Genomic DNA, 16,759 nt, shown 5'->3' with positions numbered 1-16,759 from the left:
CATTGTTTGTACTCCTTTTCTTCCTTGCTTTTTTATGCTCACGATACTTCTTGTTCTGTTTGACTGCTGAGTTACTGTTTACTCTTATAAATTTATTTGATGCTTGGGAGGAGAGGTATTAGAAGGGAAGGGAAGAAATCACTAAAGAGAGTGAGTGTAGGCAGGTAGAATTCAAGAAAGGGGGAATAAGAAAATTGAAAAGAAATGAAAAGACAAAAGAAAAAAAGTGAAAAGAAAGAAAGAAAAAATGAAAAAATAAAAATTTAAAACCAAGAAAAAAAAATTATAATGATAATAAACAAATGGAAATTAAAGTTTAAAATATAATAGTAATAATAATAGAATAAAAAGAATTTAAAAAAAATTGAAACCATTAATAAGAAAGTTGAAGAACAACAACAACATCAACAACAAAAAGTGAAAATAAAATTTAAAAAAATACCAATAATAATCATTAAAAAAAAAATAAATAAATGCAGTCATAGAGCTCAATTAACTTCTCTTCCAGTAGGTGGAGCTATTCCCACTGGGCTAGGCTTCTCTTCTTGATGGGTGGGAACCAATCACTGTGCCTCAGCTCTTCTTCCCAGACTGTGCGGGTCTCCAATCCTGAGTGCCTAGGGCCTTCTCTTGTGGTTCCTCAAGCCAGGCCCCGCTCACCTGTGACGCTCACCACAATACTGGGTACACGCCGGGTCTGCTGCTCCTGGGAGCCCTGTTTCCATGGATGCCTGGGCACACCCTTTCTGTTTGCCTCCCTCAGACCCTAAGTTTGTAGGGCTTGGGGCTGAGGACCCCCAGCGAATTTGTTTGCCCTCAGGTAGCAACTCCCCTGGTAGCTGGTGCAAGGGACCTCTGTTGTCAGCAGAGGGATACCCTGGGTCTGACTATCGTGCTCAGTTGGCTTTTACCTCTGTGAGTTCAGGTGGGCCGACTAGTTATTTCAGCGGGATCATTAGTGCTGAGTCACGAGAAGCAGGCGAACCAGAACTAGAATGCAGCCCAATCCGGGCTCGGTGTGTTCTGAGAGGCGCAGACTGTTCGCCCGGGATCCCCTTCAGCTCAACAGTGCCTAGTGGTCCTGAGCGAGCAGTATTTTGACAGTTTACTTCTCCCTATGCTCGCGCAGCTGAAGGGGTTAGAGACTTGATCTCTCCGCGTCCGCCGCCATGTTGGATCACTTAGATTTTAAATTGTCACTCATCTTATCAGCTGTTCCATTTAACTCGGCAGCTCACTCGTGCGGTGAATAGTCTGCTCTATGGTGCTCCGCGGGAAGCGGCGGCGGTGGCGGTGGCGCGGTGGCGGCCCAGCTGTGGCCTTCGGGACCCCCGGGGAGGGGGTGCAGGCTGGGGGAGGGGAGGCAGTGCCTCGGGGCCCGCGCGGGCCAGGTACTGGACACGCGGTAGAGCGGGCGGGGTGGGGGAAAGAAATTGAGATCTAGATTTAGGGACTGAGCGTGGGTGGAGAGACGGCGCGGGAGAAGCAAAGCAGAAAGGCGGAGAGGAGAAGGAGAAGGGGCTGAGGGAGCCGGGCAGCTCGGGGGCTGCAGCCTTACTGCTCGCGCTGAAGTCGTGATGGACTCACTCCACCTTGGCTGGAGTCGTGGCGGATTCACTCCACCTAGGCCCCTTTCTTGACACGGTGGTGAGTCTTTGTCGACAGATCTCCTTTAATGATCTTTACTTCATCTTTTAAGACGCGGCAACATACACTGCGGGAGCGGCGGCGCAGAGCACGGAGCGGCTTACTCACTTCCCACCGCCATCTTCCTCCCTAGAGGAGTAACTTTTGTGGTTCACCCCAGATAATTTCATTCTTTTAGAGAAAACTGTTTTTTTTTTTTTTTTTTTTTTTTTTGCCTGCTGAGGGAGATAAAAATCTGACTTTTGAATAGTTTTCCTACTAGAATGTCTTCATATAGATCTTCAATGAAGAAACTACCCACTTCTCATTATCACCTTTTGCCTTACATGATTTCAACATCTAGAACTGTTCTGTGGTCCCTGGGAAGAACCTCCTCTACGTCTGTGTGCTCAGAGTGATTTTCCACTAGTGTCCTTGAGCCACTGGTTGCAATCTAGTAGGGAGTGATAAAGTCAGGACATAAATGTAGAACAGCTCAAGATGGTTAAAAAATAGAGGAGAAAACATCAGGGTGTCCTATACATAGTAAGGTAACTATTGTTTTGTGAAACTTGTTTCGGTTATGTAAGATCACAAATTGTGCAGATCTTCATGTAAAATGTACTTTTTACTATGGGTTGAGGTAAAAGAAGTTAGAAAAATTTTGTGAGGAGTCAGGGCTTCTACCCCACTTCAATAGTCAGTGTTTCTCAGTGCACCTTGAATCTCTTACACATTTGTTGAAGGGCTTCTTGTTTGTTTAATAATGGGTCATCAAAACCTATTTAGTAATCTGTATGGAACAGGATCTGACCAATCAGAATGAGTGCTGGAGCAGAAACCCAGAGGTCTCTAGCTCTGTCAAGTGAACTCTTTTTTTATTATTATTATTTTTTAATTTTAATTTTTTTAGTTGTAGATGGACACAATATCTTTATTTTTATTTATTTACTTTTATGTGGGGCTGAGTATCAAACCCAGTGCCTCATGCTTGCAAGGCAAGTGCTCTACCACTGAGCTACAACCCCAGCCCAAGTGAACTCTTTATTGTACAGGATTGATGGACTGTCTCGGGAGAGGGCAGTGGATAAGGAAGTCCCATTGGAAGGACACTGAGGGGCTTGATAGTTGCTCTTCACAAACAGAGTATTTAATATTTTAAACCACTGGTGTGGCTGTACTGTGGTGTAGAGTCAAATATCAACTCTGGATTTGTGTCCTTTTTCCTTATCTGTAATTTTAAGGGCTTCTTTGGAGGAAAGGGGATATGTGGGTGCTCCTAAATATTTTGAACTAGAGGTTTTAACTTTAAATTTTTAAATTTTCTTTTAATAAGATTAACCCCTCTTAAAGTTCCCATTCTATTGCTATGATGACTGTGACATTCACTAGTGATAATTAAGCCTCCTGCCCCCCCCCCCCCCCCGGAAGCATTGGAAAAAGAAGGAAATCCCACTTTAAATACAGAGAAAAAGAGGAGGGGGGCGATTTTTTTTTTAATAGTTGGATAAAAGAAAAGCAAAAGAAAAGACTTAATGAGGATGTATATTTGCAAGGAGGAGGTCCAAGGTAGAAATAACTGCAAGTGATAGGATTGGAGGAAAAGGTGGGTGCCAGCCAGGAAGGAGTACCTGATGAGTTTACCTTTCATTGTGTACCTGATGAGTGACGGGCACTGTCCTTCCTGCTCCAGGGGCATCTGCTCATGGCTTTGCTTCTTTCTTGGTGGGGCTGTGAGGCAGATGGCCTGGGTCTGTTGATGGCACTTATTCCCTGGCACTGGGGAAAGAGGAAAAAGTTGGGGGAACAGGGCAGCCGTGTTTAGCTCCATGTTTGCAAAGTATTTGTAACTCGGGGGGCTATTTCCATGGTTGTAGGACTTGATTCCTGATTTCCATAGGTTAGTTCTGGCTGAAGGTTCTCAAGCCCTTGACCTGATAGAGCTTGGTCTTAGTCATTGGTTTATCATCTTTCTATTATGTTTAGGGAAAAGGAGTCCAAGTGTACAGGTATTTTCAGCTCATTTCTTGCTGCCTGCTACTTCTGCTAATTCAGAGAGAAGAGAAAGGAGGTGCTTGCTTATCTTGGAGGCAGACCCACAGGCTCACCTTTCTGGCCTGGGTCAGGGTTGGAATTCGCTGTGGCAGTCTAAGTCTCCTGGAATGTGGGGTTCCCCTGTTCTGAACAGGAGCTGGTCCCTATGCCTCTCCGTGGGTCATAGCACATAGTGACAGGGTGACAGCATGGCTGGAGAGCAAGTTGCTTCTGAGATGTGGGGGAGTTTCTGCTTTTCCAGGAGGGCTGACAGATTAGACTTGTGACCACCAGATGTATCCAGCTGTTTCACCGTCTATTCCATCCCAACAAAACATACTTAAAGTTCAAAACAACACTTACATCATCAAAACAGAAGTGTTTACAATGTGAAGCCCTAGGATTTTAGTAATTTAGTTGTTAGTCTGGTGACAAAGGGAGTGCTCTTGCATGGCATGACATCTGGGAAAATCCAGGCTCAAGGTGAATTTTTCAGGTGTTCAGTGACTAGAGGGTTTAAAGGGATAGGTATAGCTCCTCGATGAAGAGGGAAGCAACCTGACCCAGCCTCTTCTTTTCCTTTCTCTGTTCTTAATGACTTGTCCCTTGGGATAGTTCCTTTCTTAGCACAACTCGGATAATCAAACAGTCAGTGTCTTCAAGGTTCTTTTACTGCTTGTTGAGACGCTGTAGGGTGCTGTCTTGGGCACCTTGACAGTTTACCCTCTTTGCTGAGCTGCCATTGTGTCCTGTTATTTTCCTCTTCTGTTAGTCGCTTGTTAAGGCCAGTCTTTTGGGTCAGATCATGCTGGGGAGCAGGTTTCCTTCCAAAGGCTCAGTTTGCTGCTCAGATGCACTTTCCTAACAATTTCAGTAGCAGTTTTGCATATTCTAGAAGGAGTTGTTGTATCTTTACATTTTTCACTACTTATTAGCTTTACTTTGATGATAATTTCCTTTCTGTCCCTCAGGGAGTGACTGAATCTGGGCAAATATTTATTATTTTGTAGTATATATATTAGATGTAGTGGAAGAAAACTGTCAGAGAAGATAAAAGGGTGGGCCAGGAGGGTGAAAGCAGAGCAGTCATGTTCAAAGGTCCCACAGGTCCTCTCTTGTGTGATTGAAATGATAACAAGGCCATGGTTAGTTATTCTTAGCAACTAGTGATCATAAACCATTTAACCCAATCATTATAAAATACAGCATAAAAATTAAATGTTTCCCTAAGGCACCATCATCATTTATGTTTAAAAAGGGAATTCAAATTATTTTATTCTTTCTTTCTTTTTTTTTTTTTTCAGTTTAAGTGTATTCACATTTTTATAATCATTTTCTTTCTCTCAGCCCTGTGTGGCAGAGATCCTGGGCAAAAGATTAGGAAACTGAGACTCCAAGAGATCCACCAAAGAACTTGCCGAATTAGGCAAATTGGAAGGTCCCACTAGCCCACACTGACTCTGTTTTTAGGTGATTTTGTTAAACTGACCTGTTGAGGGCCACAGCTGAGTCGGGATGACGCATGGCATTTTTGCCAGAAGTAGTGGTTGAGAGGTGACGCCAGCCAGCCATTAAGATGATGACTTTTGAGTTCTCCCGGAGTTCCCCTTGAGTTCCGGTTGAGCTCTCGCAGGGATTCCTGAAGAGTTCCCATTGGTTGGGGAAGTGCCGGTGGAGGGATTTCTGGTTGGTGGCTCCTTGAGGAGCTGTGTGGTGTTCGGGAGAGTTCCCAGGGAGCATGTGTGGAGTGTGCTGGTGGAGTTCAGAAATAAAGTTTGTTCCTGCTTCAGTGGCTCCTGATTTGTGCCCAGCCAGACTGAGGCACTGACCAAGATGGAAATTTCTTGCATAATCTCCTTCCTCTACTCTTTCTCCTTATTTTCCCCCCCTCCCTATTCCCCTTGATACCCACTTCTTCATATTTGTTCCCATCCTTTTTCTCTAGTATAAATGCTATGCATTTTGCAGGAAAGCTCATGGTAGCTATGTCCTGAACTCGGTGGCAACCTGTTTATCATTGAGCTTCTTGACCAGACAGCTTCCAAGGGGAAGCATTTAATCCTCCCTTCTATGCCATGAACGATCAGTTACAGTATTTGAAGGAGCAAATGAGCTTTGTATGGAATTTGTGCTCCTTTCTAAGTGTACCTAATTTCTTGTTCTTTCCTTCTTAGTTGACTTTTTAAAAAGTCTGTTATTTATTTTCTTACCCTCACTTTGTTTCTTCCCAGAGTGACGCCCCTTTCCTCACAGAATGTGATGATTCATCATGGCCAGTCCCAGGAATATGTACTCAAGCCCAAGTATTTTCCAGCTCAGAAGGTGATTTCAGGAGAGCAGTCCACGGATGCTTCATTCCCACTAAGATATGGGCAGGACCACGTTGCCTCACCTTTTCAGTGTGAGTATTGTCCAGTCAGCCCTAAGTTATAGTTTCACAGTTTGGAAACACTTTCTTGTGTTTAGCTGGATTTAATGTGTCACAGTCGATAAAATTCAAGTCATTAAAAAAAACAAAAACAAAAACAAAAAAACCCGCATTGGTTCCTAAAACAACCAGACAAGAGCTATTTAGCATGGCTTCCTTATTCTGAGGAAAGACAGTTTCCTTAGATTTTGGAAAAAAAAAAAAAAAAAAAAAGTCTAAAGTGGCCTGCCTGTGATTCTGTTTCTGCAAGATGTCTCCATTTCAGAGACATATTTGCTCTAATTTTGGGTACAGTTGTACATCTGACATGTTTACATTGATGAATGTTTTCTTTAGTAAGCTAGCCAAGATTCATTCCTGGCAAAATGTCTGAGAAGTGTCCTGCTTTACTGTCTGAGGTTTGCCTGCAGTGGATATTTTTATGTTATTAGGTCCACCTCCTTTTTGCTGTATCAAGCAGATGGCATGGCAAATTCTACTTTGCATTTGTAAAGGACTATTGTATCAGTGGCCAGCTTGGTCAATATCTGTGCTATGTAGGGAGCTCAAGGACACAGGCCCTGGCTCAAAGGATGGGGAATGTGATGATTTGTGGTTTAGGTATTACAGAGTGTCTGCTGGCAGCATCTGTAGAAAACATTCTGGAGCGAGGCACAGACCATCCACAGGCGAGAGCTAGAAACATGCTCTCTTTCCAGCAGCTTCCTGCCTGTCGCATCGCGTGTTGACTGATTGCCTGAACCCTAAGTAACGAAAGGGAATGCCAGTCGTGAGCTGGGAAAGGACTGGCTTTCACCACCAGAAGTAGAATGAATAGCCCAGATAGAGTTTGGCTGCTGTTTGACACTTTAGAAATTCCTATCTGCTATGGATTTGATTCCCTGCTGCTGTCCCCACCTCCCAGTTTCTGAGAGTAATTGACTCTTCCTTCAAAATTGGTCATTTAGCTGAAAGAACATTTAATAGGTTTGTACATCTACTTTTCATGGTTCGAGAAAGTTCTGTGTGGTGACTGGTGGCTAGACCCCAGAGCAATAGTTGGTTATTTATTGAGATGACATGAAAGGAAACTCAAGGACCTTAAAGAGGAATATAGAAATCATTTAGATTATCTCTTTGCCCTTAGGCAAGGTCACTCCCAAGTAATTTGCAAAAGAATAGATGTATTACATTGGTTGTAAAGATCTTTTGATTTAAGTACAGTCTGCCATATAATTGTGAATGTCCCTTGTTGTAATGTTTTTCTACTCCCAGTATTAAAAATAAAGAGAGTTGCATCTTATGTCCTTGGGGTCTTGGATACATAGATTTTTTTTTTCTTAGAAGCTCTCTAAAAGTAGAATATGTTGGGAAGAGAATTTTTGAAAGCTTATGATCATATTGACATAGAGAATTTTGTACTACATAGAAGTGTCAAGATGGTTTGAGGGTCAAATAGTAGGTTTGGCGTGTTATCAATAATTTGTTATTGGAGTGAAATTTCTGGTGTGTGTGTGTGTGTGTGTGTGTGTGTGTGTGTGAGAGAGAGAGAGAGAGAGAGAGAGAGAGAGAGAGAGAGAGAGAATATTTGTGTGGTGTTTTAAACTCAAGCCTTGGTTGAACTGGAAGTTGAAATGACATTTTAAAAGAATGTGAAGAGCAGTTTCTTATCTGTAATGTCTTTAACTTTTCCACCTATCTTATTTAAATACTGGGGAGATGTAGACTAACACATTGTCACAATAATGGAATTCTTTGCTCCAGCTCTCCCAAAGATGGCTGTTGTTCAAAAAGAAGCTCAGGAATTGACTGATGGGATTAGGCATATGGGAAGGACAGGGAAGGAGAAGTGGCTATTTTGCTGAGGCCTGAGCTCTTCAGAGAGCTGGAGGTCTAATTGGAAAGTTTTGAAAAGGGGTTATTTGGCAAGACTATTAAGGATGTTGAAATAGGAAAATCAAGTTAAAACAACAATAGGAAGATTAAAATTAGTAAGAAGGACCTAAAGTGTTCTAGTCCCCCAAATCCCCCAAACCCTCCATTCCACATCAAGTAAAACAGGCTCCATGGCTTCTGTGGAACTGAAAGGAAGGAAAAGTCAATGATGGAAATGTGGGGAAAAGCAGAAGCTTTTCATTTTCATTGAAGAGATAAAATGCAAACAGATTAACTTCTCATTGTGCTGAAAGATTGGAAGGTCAACAGAATCGGATGATTTTGAGTCTGTGGAAAAATAGAAGAGATTAAGATCATTTGGGTATGTTGCATTTTGGAATGAAATGGAAGAATTGATGTGTGTCATTCCAGTCCACAGTTATTACTTTTTGAGAAGCTAGTGGGAATGGAGAAAAGACTCAGGTTGATAAAGAATACATCAAATAAGTCGGTTTATCATAATCAATCACCCATTAGTAGGTTTAAATTTGATGTCTTGCAAGCAACAATCATGATGTATATTCAGAGTTGAGTGTTGTGTAATGTAATCAGTGCATAATAGGAGGAAACAGTGTTCCTACAAGCCCAAGTGAATACTGATTTGCTGTTGACACTTGGGAAGAGAAAAGAATAAGCGGGGAAGAGATGTGGCTGGGGTGGTGGATTCAGTGAAGTCAAATATGCTAATGTAGCAAGTGTAGCATTCTTCAGGTGAAACAAACTGGATAGGGGAAGCAAACCACCAAGTTGTTAGTGAGGTGCTGTCTTTTGGGAAGAATGAATATTTTGTTGGAATTTTCCCGAGTTTCAGCAATATATCTCAACATGTCCAATGTGTACACATGACCTTTTTCCTATTTGGATTCTCTATGTTTACCAGTTTTCTGAGTAAACTCCTGGGTCCTTGATATCTTAGTTCACGTGGTTTCTGGTCACCGATAAAGGACATCTTTAGTGATAAATTAATAAATTGGCACTCTGCTTGATTCATTGATCTTTAATTTGCGTGAGTATCATCTAGAGCAGGGGTCAGCAAACTTTTTCTTAAAAGATTGATAGTAAATATCTTAGGCTTTGAGCTAAGAAGAAAATTGAGGATGTTACATAAGTACTTTCGCCAGCTATATAGTTATTTAATAAATCATTCTCCAAATCATTCTCATCCCACAGACTTAAAAAAAAAGAATAAGATTTGGCGGCTGAATTTGAATGGACTGTAGTTTACCAATTCTTGGTCTAGAGACTCAGTCTTTCAATCTACTAAACATGTCTAGTTTTTGGACTTAATTGACTGATGCCTAGGATATGACAGTTGAACCCAAAGCTGCCCAAAATACCTGCCTGTAACTAACTAACCTGTAACTAACTGTCCTTCATCATCAGTGTCTCCATCAATGCACCCTGTATGCCTTGACAATTCTCAGATACATCTTCACTCAGTTTAGAAGCAGCCAGGAAAGCATAAACTACCAGGAAACCACTTGTATCAGATAAGACTAATTTATTTTAATGTTGGAGTGACCAGACACAGGGAATTTGGTAATTAATGGAGGTTATTCTGATTGTTTACAGAAAGCCTTTTGATGTTGGTGAAAATAACATTTTCTTTGGATGAGCTGGTAATGGCTGTGTGGCTTGACTGCATAATATTAAGATACCACCTGAATTTCTCAGCAAAGTTAAAAATGAAATTCCTGGGTATCCAGCAATTCCACCTCTTAGGTATATACCCCAAATAACTGACAACTTATTTCATACAAAGATTTGAACATAAATGTTCAACACAGCATCATTCATAAATACCCAGTGAGAACAAACCAAATGTTCATCACCTGATGAATGGATAAACAAAATGAGGCATTTCTATACAATGGAATATTAGCCATAGAAAAGAATGATATACTGGTACTTGCTACAACCTTGAATACATGCTGAGTGAAAGAATCCAGACACAAAGAATCCAGACCACATATTGTATGTTTCCATTTATATGAAATGTCCAGAATAGGCAAATCCACTAGGACAAAGAGTAGATTAGTGGTTGCCAGAGGCTGGGGAAAGGCAGAGTGAAGAGGGACTATTTATAGGTGAGAGGTTTCTCTTGGAGTGATGAAAATGTTCTGGAACTAGATGGTCATATAGCTGTACAACTTTGTGAATATACTAAAAAGCACTGAATTATACACTTAAAAAGATTGAATTATATGCCATGCAAATTTTATCTTAGTTTAAAAGCTACCCATTTATAAAGATGTTTGACAATTAGGTAGTTCTAAAAACTTGGCATCAGCTCCAAGGAATGGAGTTCTTACTTCCCAGAGTCCCCTGGACAGTATAGCTTAGAGGAGTGAACTGCTTTATCCAGCATCTCCCTTGGTAACTTGTAGGAAAACATTCAGTATATAAACCAAATTCTCTCATACTTTGTTTAGTAGTAATTTTAACAGTTGCAATGACATAACATTTGAAGGATAATATTATAAAAATGGGTCAATGGAGATTATTAGAAAAGCATATGCTTAGGAGCAAATTACACATGGAGAGACAAGTTTGGCATAACCTGCTAGGAAAAGAACTTGACAGCAATAGGTGTCCACGTTATACCTTCTTCTCTTGTAAAAATACCAGGGGATGCATGATATTATCAAATCCAGAAAACAATATCTCTATTATAGACTGTGGTAGGACTTCTTTGCCATTAGGATTATAGAACCCTGAACAAATTACTGGGGTAGACTATCGAGTTACTGGAGAACCTCAGGATGAACAGAAAATACACCTAACTAAAATAGTTCTGTAGGGCCACAGGTGTGCAGACTTTGTGAAAGGGAATCTCAGAACCAAAAGACTCTCCAATTTAAATATCCACCCGCTTAGTTCTTGTTTCTGAACTCTTTTTAATATTTGGGGAGAATTAGAAAGCTGAGCTTCTCATAGTTGAATTTCTCATTGCTAATTCCAGTGGTTTTCTCGTGAAGATGGGTGTAGGTTTTAAATAGATTACTTATATTTTTCAGCGTCATCTACTAAAATTTTTGTTCTTAAAATTCAACCAAGCAGGCAATTTCAGAAGAAGGCAGATACCCATGTTTTACATATTAAAAGTCCTAAAGATCTTCATACAGATAGGGCTCAGGCATAAGAATTGTTGATTTACCTTTTGATGTGAGAGATAGGGGTGGGAAGGAAGGGAGGGAGAAAAATGACAGGCATTGCAAACATGTGGTACTATTAAATTGGAAGAAAAAAAAAGAGAAAGGCGTGAGAAGTCCATTTTTTACTTAGAGTTCAACACGACCTTTTTTGATTAGGTAAGCAGTCATAGAGGTGAAAAAGCTTGAACACAGCCTCCATTAGGCCACTTCTGACCAAAAAACCCAAAATAAAACAAAAAACAAACAACAACAACAACAAAAACAAAAACTAGCAGCATAGGAGACAACGGAGCCCCGAATCTCTGGTTCAGACAGGCCCTTCCAGTCTTTGCAACAGGCCAGCCAGCTCTGGAGCAGTTAGTCACAAGCTCATTGGGGTCTCCCTGCTCCTGCATTTGAGGACAGACCAGCTCCCCAGGTCTCCTGAGGTTGGTCTGAGAGCAACATGGAGTCTTGTTCTCATGGCTTTGCTCCTAGAGCCTGCATTCCAACTGTGGCCTGACCAAATCCCATGGTATCAAACTATGAGGAGTATGGACACTTTGGGCACATGGAACCTCTTCTTTATAATTTTAGTGATGCTGTGGTTGAATGCATGTCTGGTAGCATCAGCCTGTAGGCTTGTGGTCTGAATGACATCAAGAACCATGACAAGACATAAAATATCGTGGGATGTGGTGACATGTCTCCCTTTGAAAAAAAACAAAGTTCATGGGCAGGGAGAGAAGATCCGCTGTGGTTGCAGACTGCAGCAAAGACGTTACCAGTGGCGTTGTCTGGGTCTTCCTGTTTGCTCCAATTAAGAGAAGAGAATCATCCTGTAGAGGGTTAAAGGAGACAGTCAATGATTTTTGCTTTGGCAAAACAAATCTGAGAATTAGGAGAAAGGCTGCATTTGTCCTGGACAAGTTCAGTGCTGCTTGCCTCTTTGAGGAGGTGGCTACTTCAAGGACACTGTAGAGGCTTTGGATGCCTTGTGCTATAGTTATAGAATGCTCAGAGTGGACATCCATGGCGTCCCTGAGGGCACCCATAGTGGGAGAGAAGGTAGAGCTTCAGAGCATGGAAGACTAAGTTCATCCTCTGCCTATTGACCCTTTGCAAAAGAGAGAAGAACTCCTGGGGTGGCAACTAGATAAAGGCAAAGATAGGTATAATTTGCATAGAGAGAAGATTCGGAGCTAGATTCTCATGCAGGGAATGAATGGCAATATTGAGATCTTCAGGGGAAGAACACTGGAAAATGCTAGTGAGGAAGAGTCTGGTCCTGAGAAGCCAGGTTGGGTGTTGAAGTTTAGGGTGTGGGTGGTATTACATGTCCTGTGACCAGGGGAAAAGAAACAGAAGGAGAAACCTAGTGTGTTGGCAACTCCACTCTCTGAGACTGACAATCACTGACAGATTGTTTGGGAACTTTTCAGGCAGGATTTTGCAGATGGACCAAGTGAGCGCTTAGAGGGAGAGGCGACTTCCAGAGAAACACATTTTGTAGACCTGGAAGCCTCCCTTGCATGGAGACTGCCTATAGCTTGTGTGCAAATAAAGGTGTCTTTGAGATTGGCTCCACCCTGACTCAGTGGGTATTAAATGGCAGAATTTGGAGCAACCAGAAATGATCTTACAAGGAGATCATTTGAAAACCAACAAAAAGTGAATATGCATTTAAGAGGAATACTAGGTGTGAAAGCAGACTGCTTTAGAAAGAAGGATGGTACATCTAGCTCCTTTTTTTGCCTTGCAAAATCAACAAATTGTTGAAGCTATTTGGTCACCTTTGAACAATGTCATGTGGGAATTAGGAACCTTGAACCAGTTTTTCAGCTGTGTAGCATTATGGGTATTCGAATTTAGAATGGCTAGAAGAAAATCACCTAGTCTTAGATGGTTTCTGGAAAACTCTTTGATTTGAAAGATTAGATGGCCATACATTATTCTGTGTTCAGACTGACCCTTGAGAAAGTGTTTTGGTGATTGTGGATGAACAGGGTATTGCTGAGCTGTTATCCTTGGAAATCTAGATTTTATTGAAAGACAGGGTATAACCTACTGCAAGAAATAGTCTTGCCACAGACATTGCACTCAGTGGGCGCAGGGGGAAAAATATGTTTTATTGGAGAGTTGTTTAATTGCATCCCAGTCCAGGAAGGTAGTGAATGTTTTCTGCTTTCTGATTTGGCTACATGAAGATTAAAATAGCTGGGAAATGGTAGACATGGATTGATTATCAACAATTCCAAGAAGCTTATCCGTAAATATGAAAACAGAGATGGAAGAAAACCTTCCAGACTGAAGGATTATGTAGTTTAAATTCCTCTACAGGCAGTCTTTAGTGCCAAAGAAAAAATTTCATTCTAATAGCCCAAGATTTTATAAGAAACCCACAAATTCAAGAATATTTCTGGGCATTGAGACTGAGTTGAAGATATTGAGAAATCAATACTTATGGCTCCAGAATATTCTAGAATCCACCTGATTTTTTTCCCTCCAGTGGGAAAAAATAGCAAAAGTGAATTTACAGCTTGCATGGGGGAAAACAATATTTACAAAGCAGTATATGGGGAAGACAGAAACTGTATTTGGAAAAAAAACCAACAGAGATGGTGTATTGTATTAGAATTGTGTTAGTTGTATTGTATTAGAGTTGAAATGTTAGTTTTGATTCAAAATAAATAAGATTATACAACATCCTGAGATGTTCTCAAGGCAATTAAAGTAGATGCTTTGTCTTCTTGGGAGTTAGTCCCTTTATAGAAGAGTCCCCTAAATGCTGAAAATGACTGCCTAGCTGTGAGTCTGTCCCCATGTTGACATGAGAATCAGTCCCTTTCTTAGGTTTTTTTACATGACATTTTTTAGGCTTTGTATTATGGTTTTTCTATGTTCTGCATTGCCTATTTTTTTCCTTCCTAAGAGGCAGTTGTAATCTGTCATATTTGATTAATTCTTCCGACAGGCAAACCTTAAACCAAGAAATGTGTTTACATATGAATGATGGATATTTACCTCACATATATGTCATATAAATATGTGTGTACATTTTAAGTAGTCATCTTTTGAGCTTCTTATGTTATCCATAAAGGAAGTATCAAGTTTTTGATAAATTATTCTTGTCCTGACTGTACAAGTTTGCTTTTCAAGGTTCTAGATCCCCTGCACCCCATACTGAGGATTGAACCCAGGGATCTTTTCCCACTGAGCCACATCCCCAGACCTTTTAATTTTTTTTTTTTTTAATTTTGAGACAGGATCTCATTAAGTTGCCCAGACTGGCCTTGAACTTTCTATCTTTCCCACCTCAACCTCCCGAGTACCTAGGATTACATGTGTGCCACTGTATCTGGCTGAGGTTCTAGTTCATTTAACTAAATGAAAACATTCTAAATAGTCAGGAGTTGTTTTTGTGAGAAACGTCAGAAGTATTTGAAGATCCCTCTCTCCTCCAGATTGAGAAAGCTTTGGTGAAAGAAAGGGCATCCGTACAGCAGGTGAGAGGGCAGTGGTCAGGGTTGGGCACTGGCCCCAGGCATCTTGTGTGGGATTGAGTGCTCTCCCCTAAGAGGCTGGAAACACACGCACCCTGCAGCTGTGCTCCTTTGCCTGATGAACACCCCTCAAAGGCTACAGGTGCATCCCAGGATCGCAGCCGCCCAACTCAAATCCAGCAGCAGCCAGAGCGCTTCCTCCCACGCTTCCAGCCTGCATTCCACAGAGTAGCCAGCAAAGCAGGCATCTGCTTTATTTTAGAGGGTTTTGGAATAATTCTCCCTTAAAACAAAATCTTTTGGTTTATATTTTTTTTCCTTTATTGATCAATCAAAAATATTATACTCACTTTTTGTGATTTAGTTAGGTAGTTAAATTACTGGTCTCTTGGCAAGTGTAGATATTTAATGAAAATGGAGAAGTATTTAAGTGTGCTTTAGTTTGTTTTCCTAGGGAGAGAAGGAGGTGGATATATTTTTATGAAGAATGATTCTCTGACCTATTTAACTTTTTCCCCTACATTCTGTTCATCCCAGAATAAATAATAGCAGTGGTAGATTGTATTGTTTATGCATAATTCTTTGTTCCCTCTCCTCTCTTGCTGTGGCTTTCTTATGGGTACAGTGGCCTTTCCTTCTGCTCCTGCCCTTGACTCTGGTCTTGGCCACATGACTCTCTTGGCCAGCTGAGGGAAGGGGTGGAATAAGCACCAGTTCTGAGTGCAGGCTGCGAGGGCCCTTGTGCATTCTACTCTTCCTTCTTCCACCATGGAGAAGTCCTGCATCTGGTCAGCTAATGTGCCAGCTCTCGGGAAATCTGTTGTTTTTCTAAGATTACCATTTCAGCAGGGCAGAAGATTGTTTGGAGCAATTTGGACAAATCAACTGAGGAGTTAGTTTCAGTAGAGCAAATGATACTGTTGTAATCAGGCAGGATATAGCTAGGTAGAAAAATGCCATTGTGGGTGACCTCACCTTCTGACCACAGTGGACTGGAAAATGAATAGGCGCTTGACCAAGAAAAACCAATCTGAAGCTGGCTGACTGCCTATATGGTGGCCTGGCAGATGAGCTTTCCCAACCAGGGATGATGCTGACTAAATTATATTAATCAGACTCTCTCTTAAGGAATTTGTAAGTTAGAGCTGAACACTGAATAACTGGAACCCGAGTAGAATACCAAGAGGAAGGAGAAGCAGCCAGACAGAGCCCTTCTGCCACATTGACGTTGGGCACAAGAATGAAGTTCAACAGCATTTCTGAAAGGGGTTGGGGATGGGCCGTGTATAATGGGTTTCTAAAAGTACTGTGGTTTCTTAATATCTTTCCAGTTACTGAAATAACTAACTGGAATAATAAGTCCCAGTCTCTGTGAGGTCTGGCTTATGGAGCTGGTTTTTCCTGGGTTCTCCTGAGACTTCTACCTCCCTTTTTGCTGTGCTTAGCCTTACTAGAACATTCTATGACTTGGGATAATGTGCACTCTGCTTATTGTTCGGTAGACAAGAGACCTCAGCTAACACGTGTTCTATTTCTACCCTGCTGTCTAACAGCTGCATGCCCTGTTTATGAGAGATTGACTTCTAGAGAAGGAAAACCGAGCTTCTTGACTTCTTTTCTTCACTCTCTTTATAACTCTTACTTCTCTCCAACCCCCTCATTTCTAAGAAATCTTGGGATGGCTTGACAGATGGGGCAAGGAGTGGGTGGGTTGGCTCCATCAGTTCCCTGAGATCCCTAGAACACTTGGAGAATTGTTCTGTTTGGCTTGAGGGTCAGTAAGGTTCGATGTATTTCCATATCCATGTTTGAGGACCTACTGGGTTTTTCCAGTTGGGGCTCAGGAATTCTTGCTTACATGGAATGGAGAATGCCCAGTTTCAATTTCTTAGTGAAGTTGGTTTGGGGAACTTTTTAAATAAAACTTCTGAAATCCTATCATACCTCCTATTCATTCATCTTTATTGGTGTGGATTTTCTGGCAACCACATGTGGCATATGTGTAAATACCCATCAGGCATGCTCTGCCATGACTTGAACTAGAAATATAGCAAAATTAGATGCCTCTTTGAAGGATATTTTCAAAGACTGTTAATGGAGAAAATGATTCATAATGTTTC

The 16,759-nt window shown here is 41.3% G+C and overlaps 1 protein-coding gene across 4 annotated transcripts in view; it reads left to right on the top strand.

Annotated features, from left to right (window-relative positions):
* LTBP1 (latent transforming growth factor beta binding protein 1) overlaps nt 1-16,759 on the top strand; it is a 416,025-nt gene that overhangs the window by 141,672 nt on the left and 257,594 nt on the right. For all 4 annotated transcript variants that reach the window (XM_081264902.1, XM_081264904.1, XM_081264903.1 and 1 more), the window contains exon 4: nt 5,892-6,061. In XM_081264902.1, the coding sequence (XP_081121028.1) occupies nt 5,892-6,061 (170 nt within the window). The remainder of the gene's footprint in view (nt 1-5,891; nt 6,062-16,759) is intronic.

This window comes from Spermophilus citellus, assembly GCF_964194105.1.
Source record: "Spermophilus citellus genome assembly, chromosome: 13".
NCBI lineage: Eukaryota > Metazoa > Chordata > Mammalia > Rodentia > Sciuridae > Spermophilus > Spermophilus citellus.
Note: the sequence above shows the minus strand (reverse complement) of the source record. Positions and strands in the feature narration are given on the sequence as shown.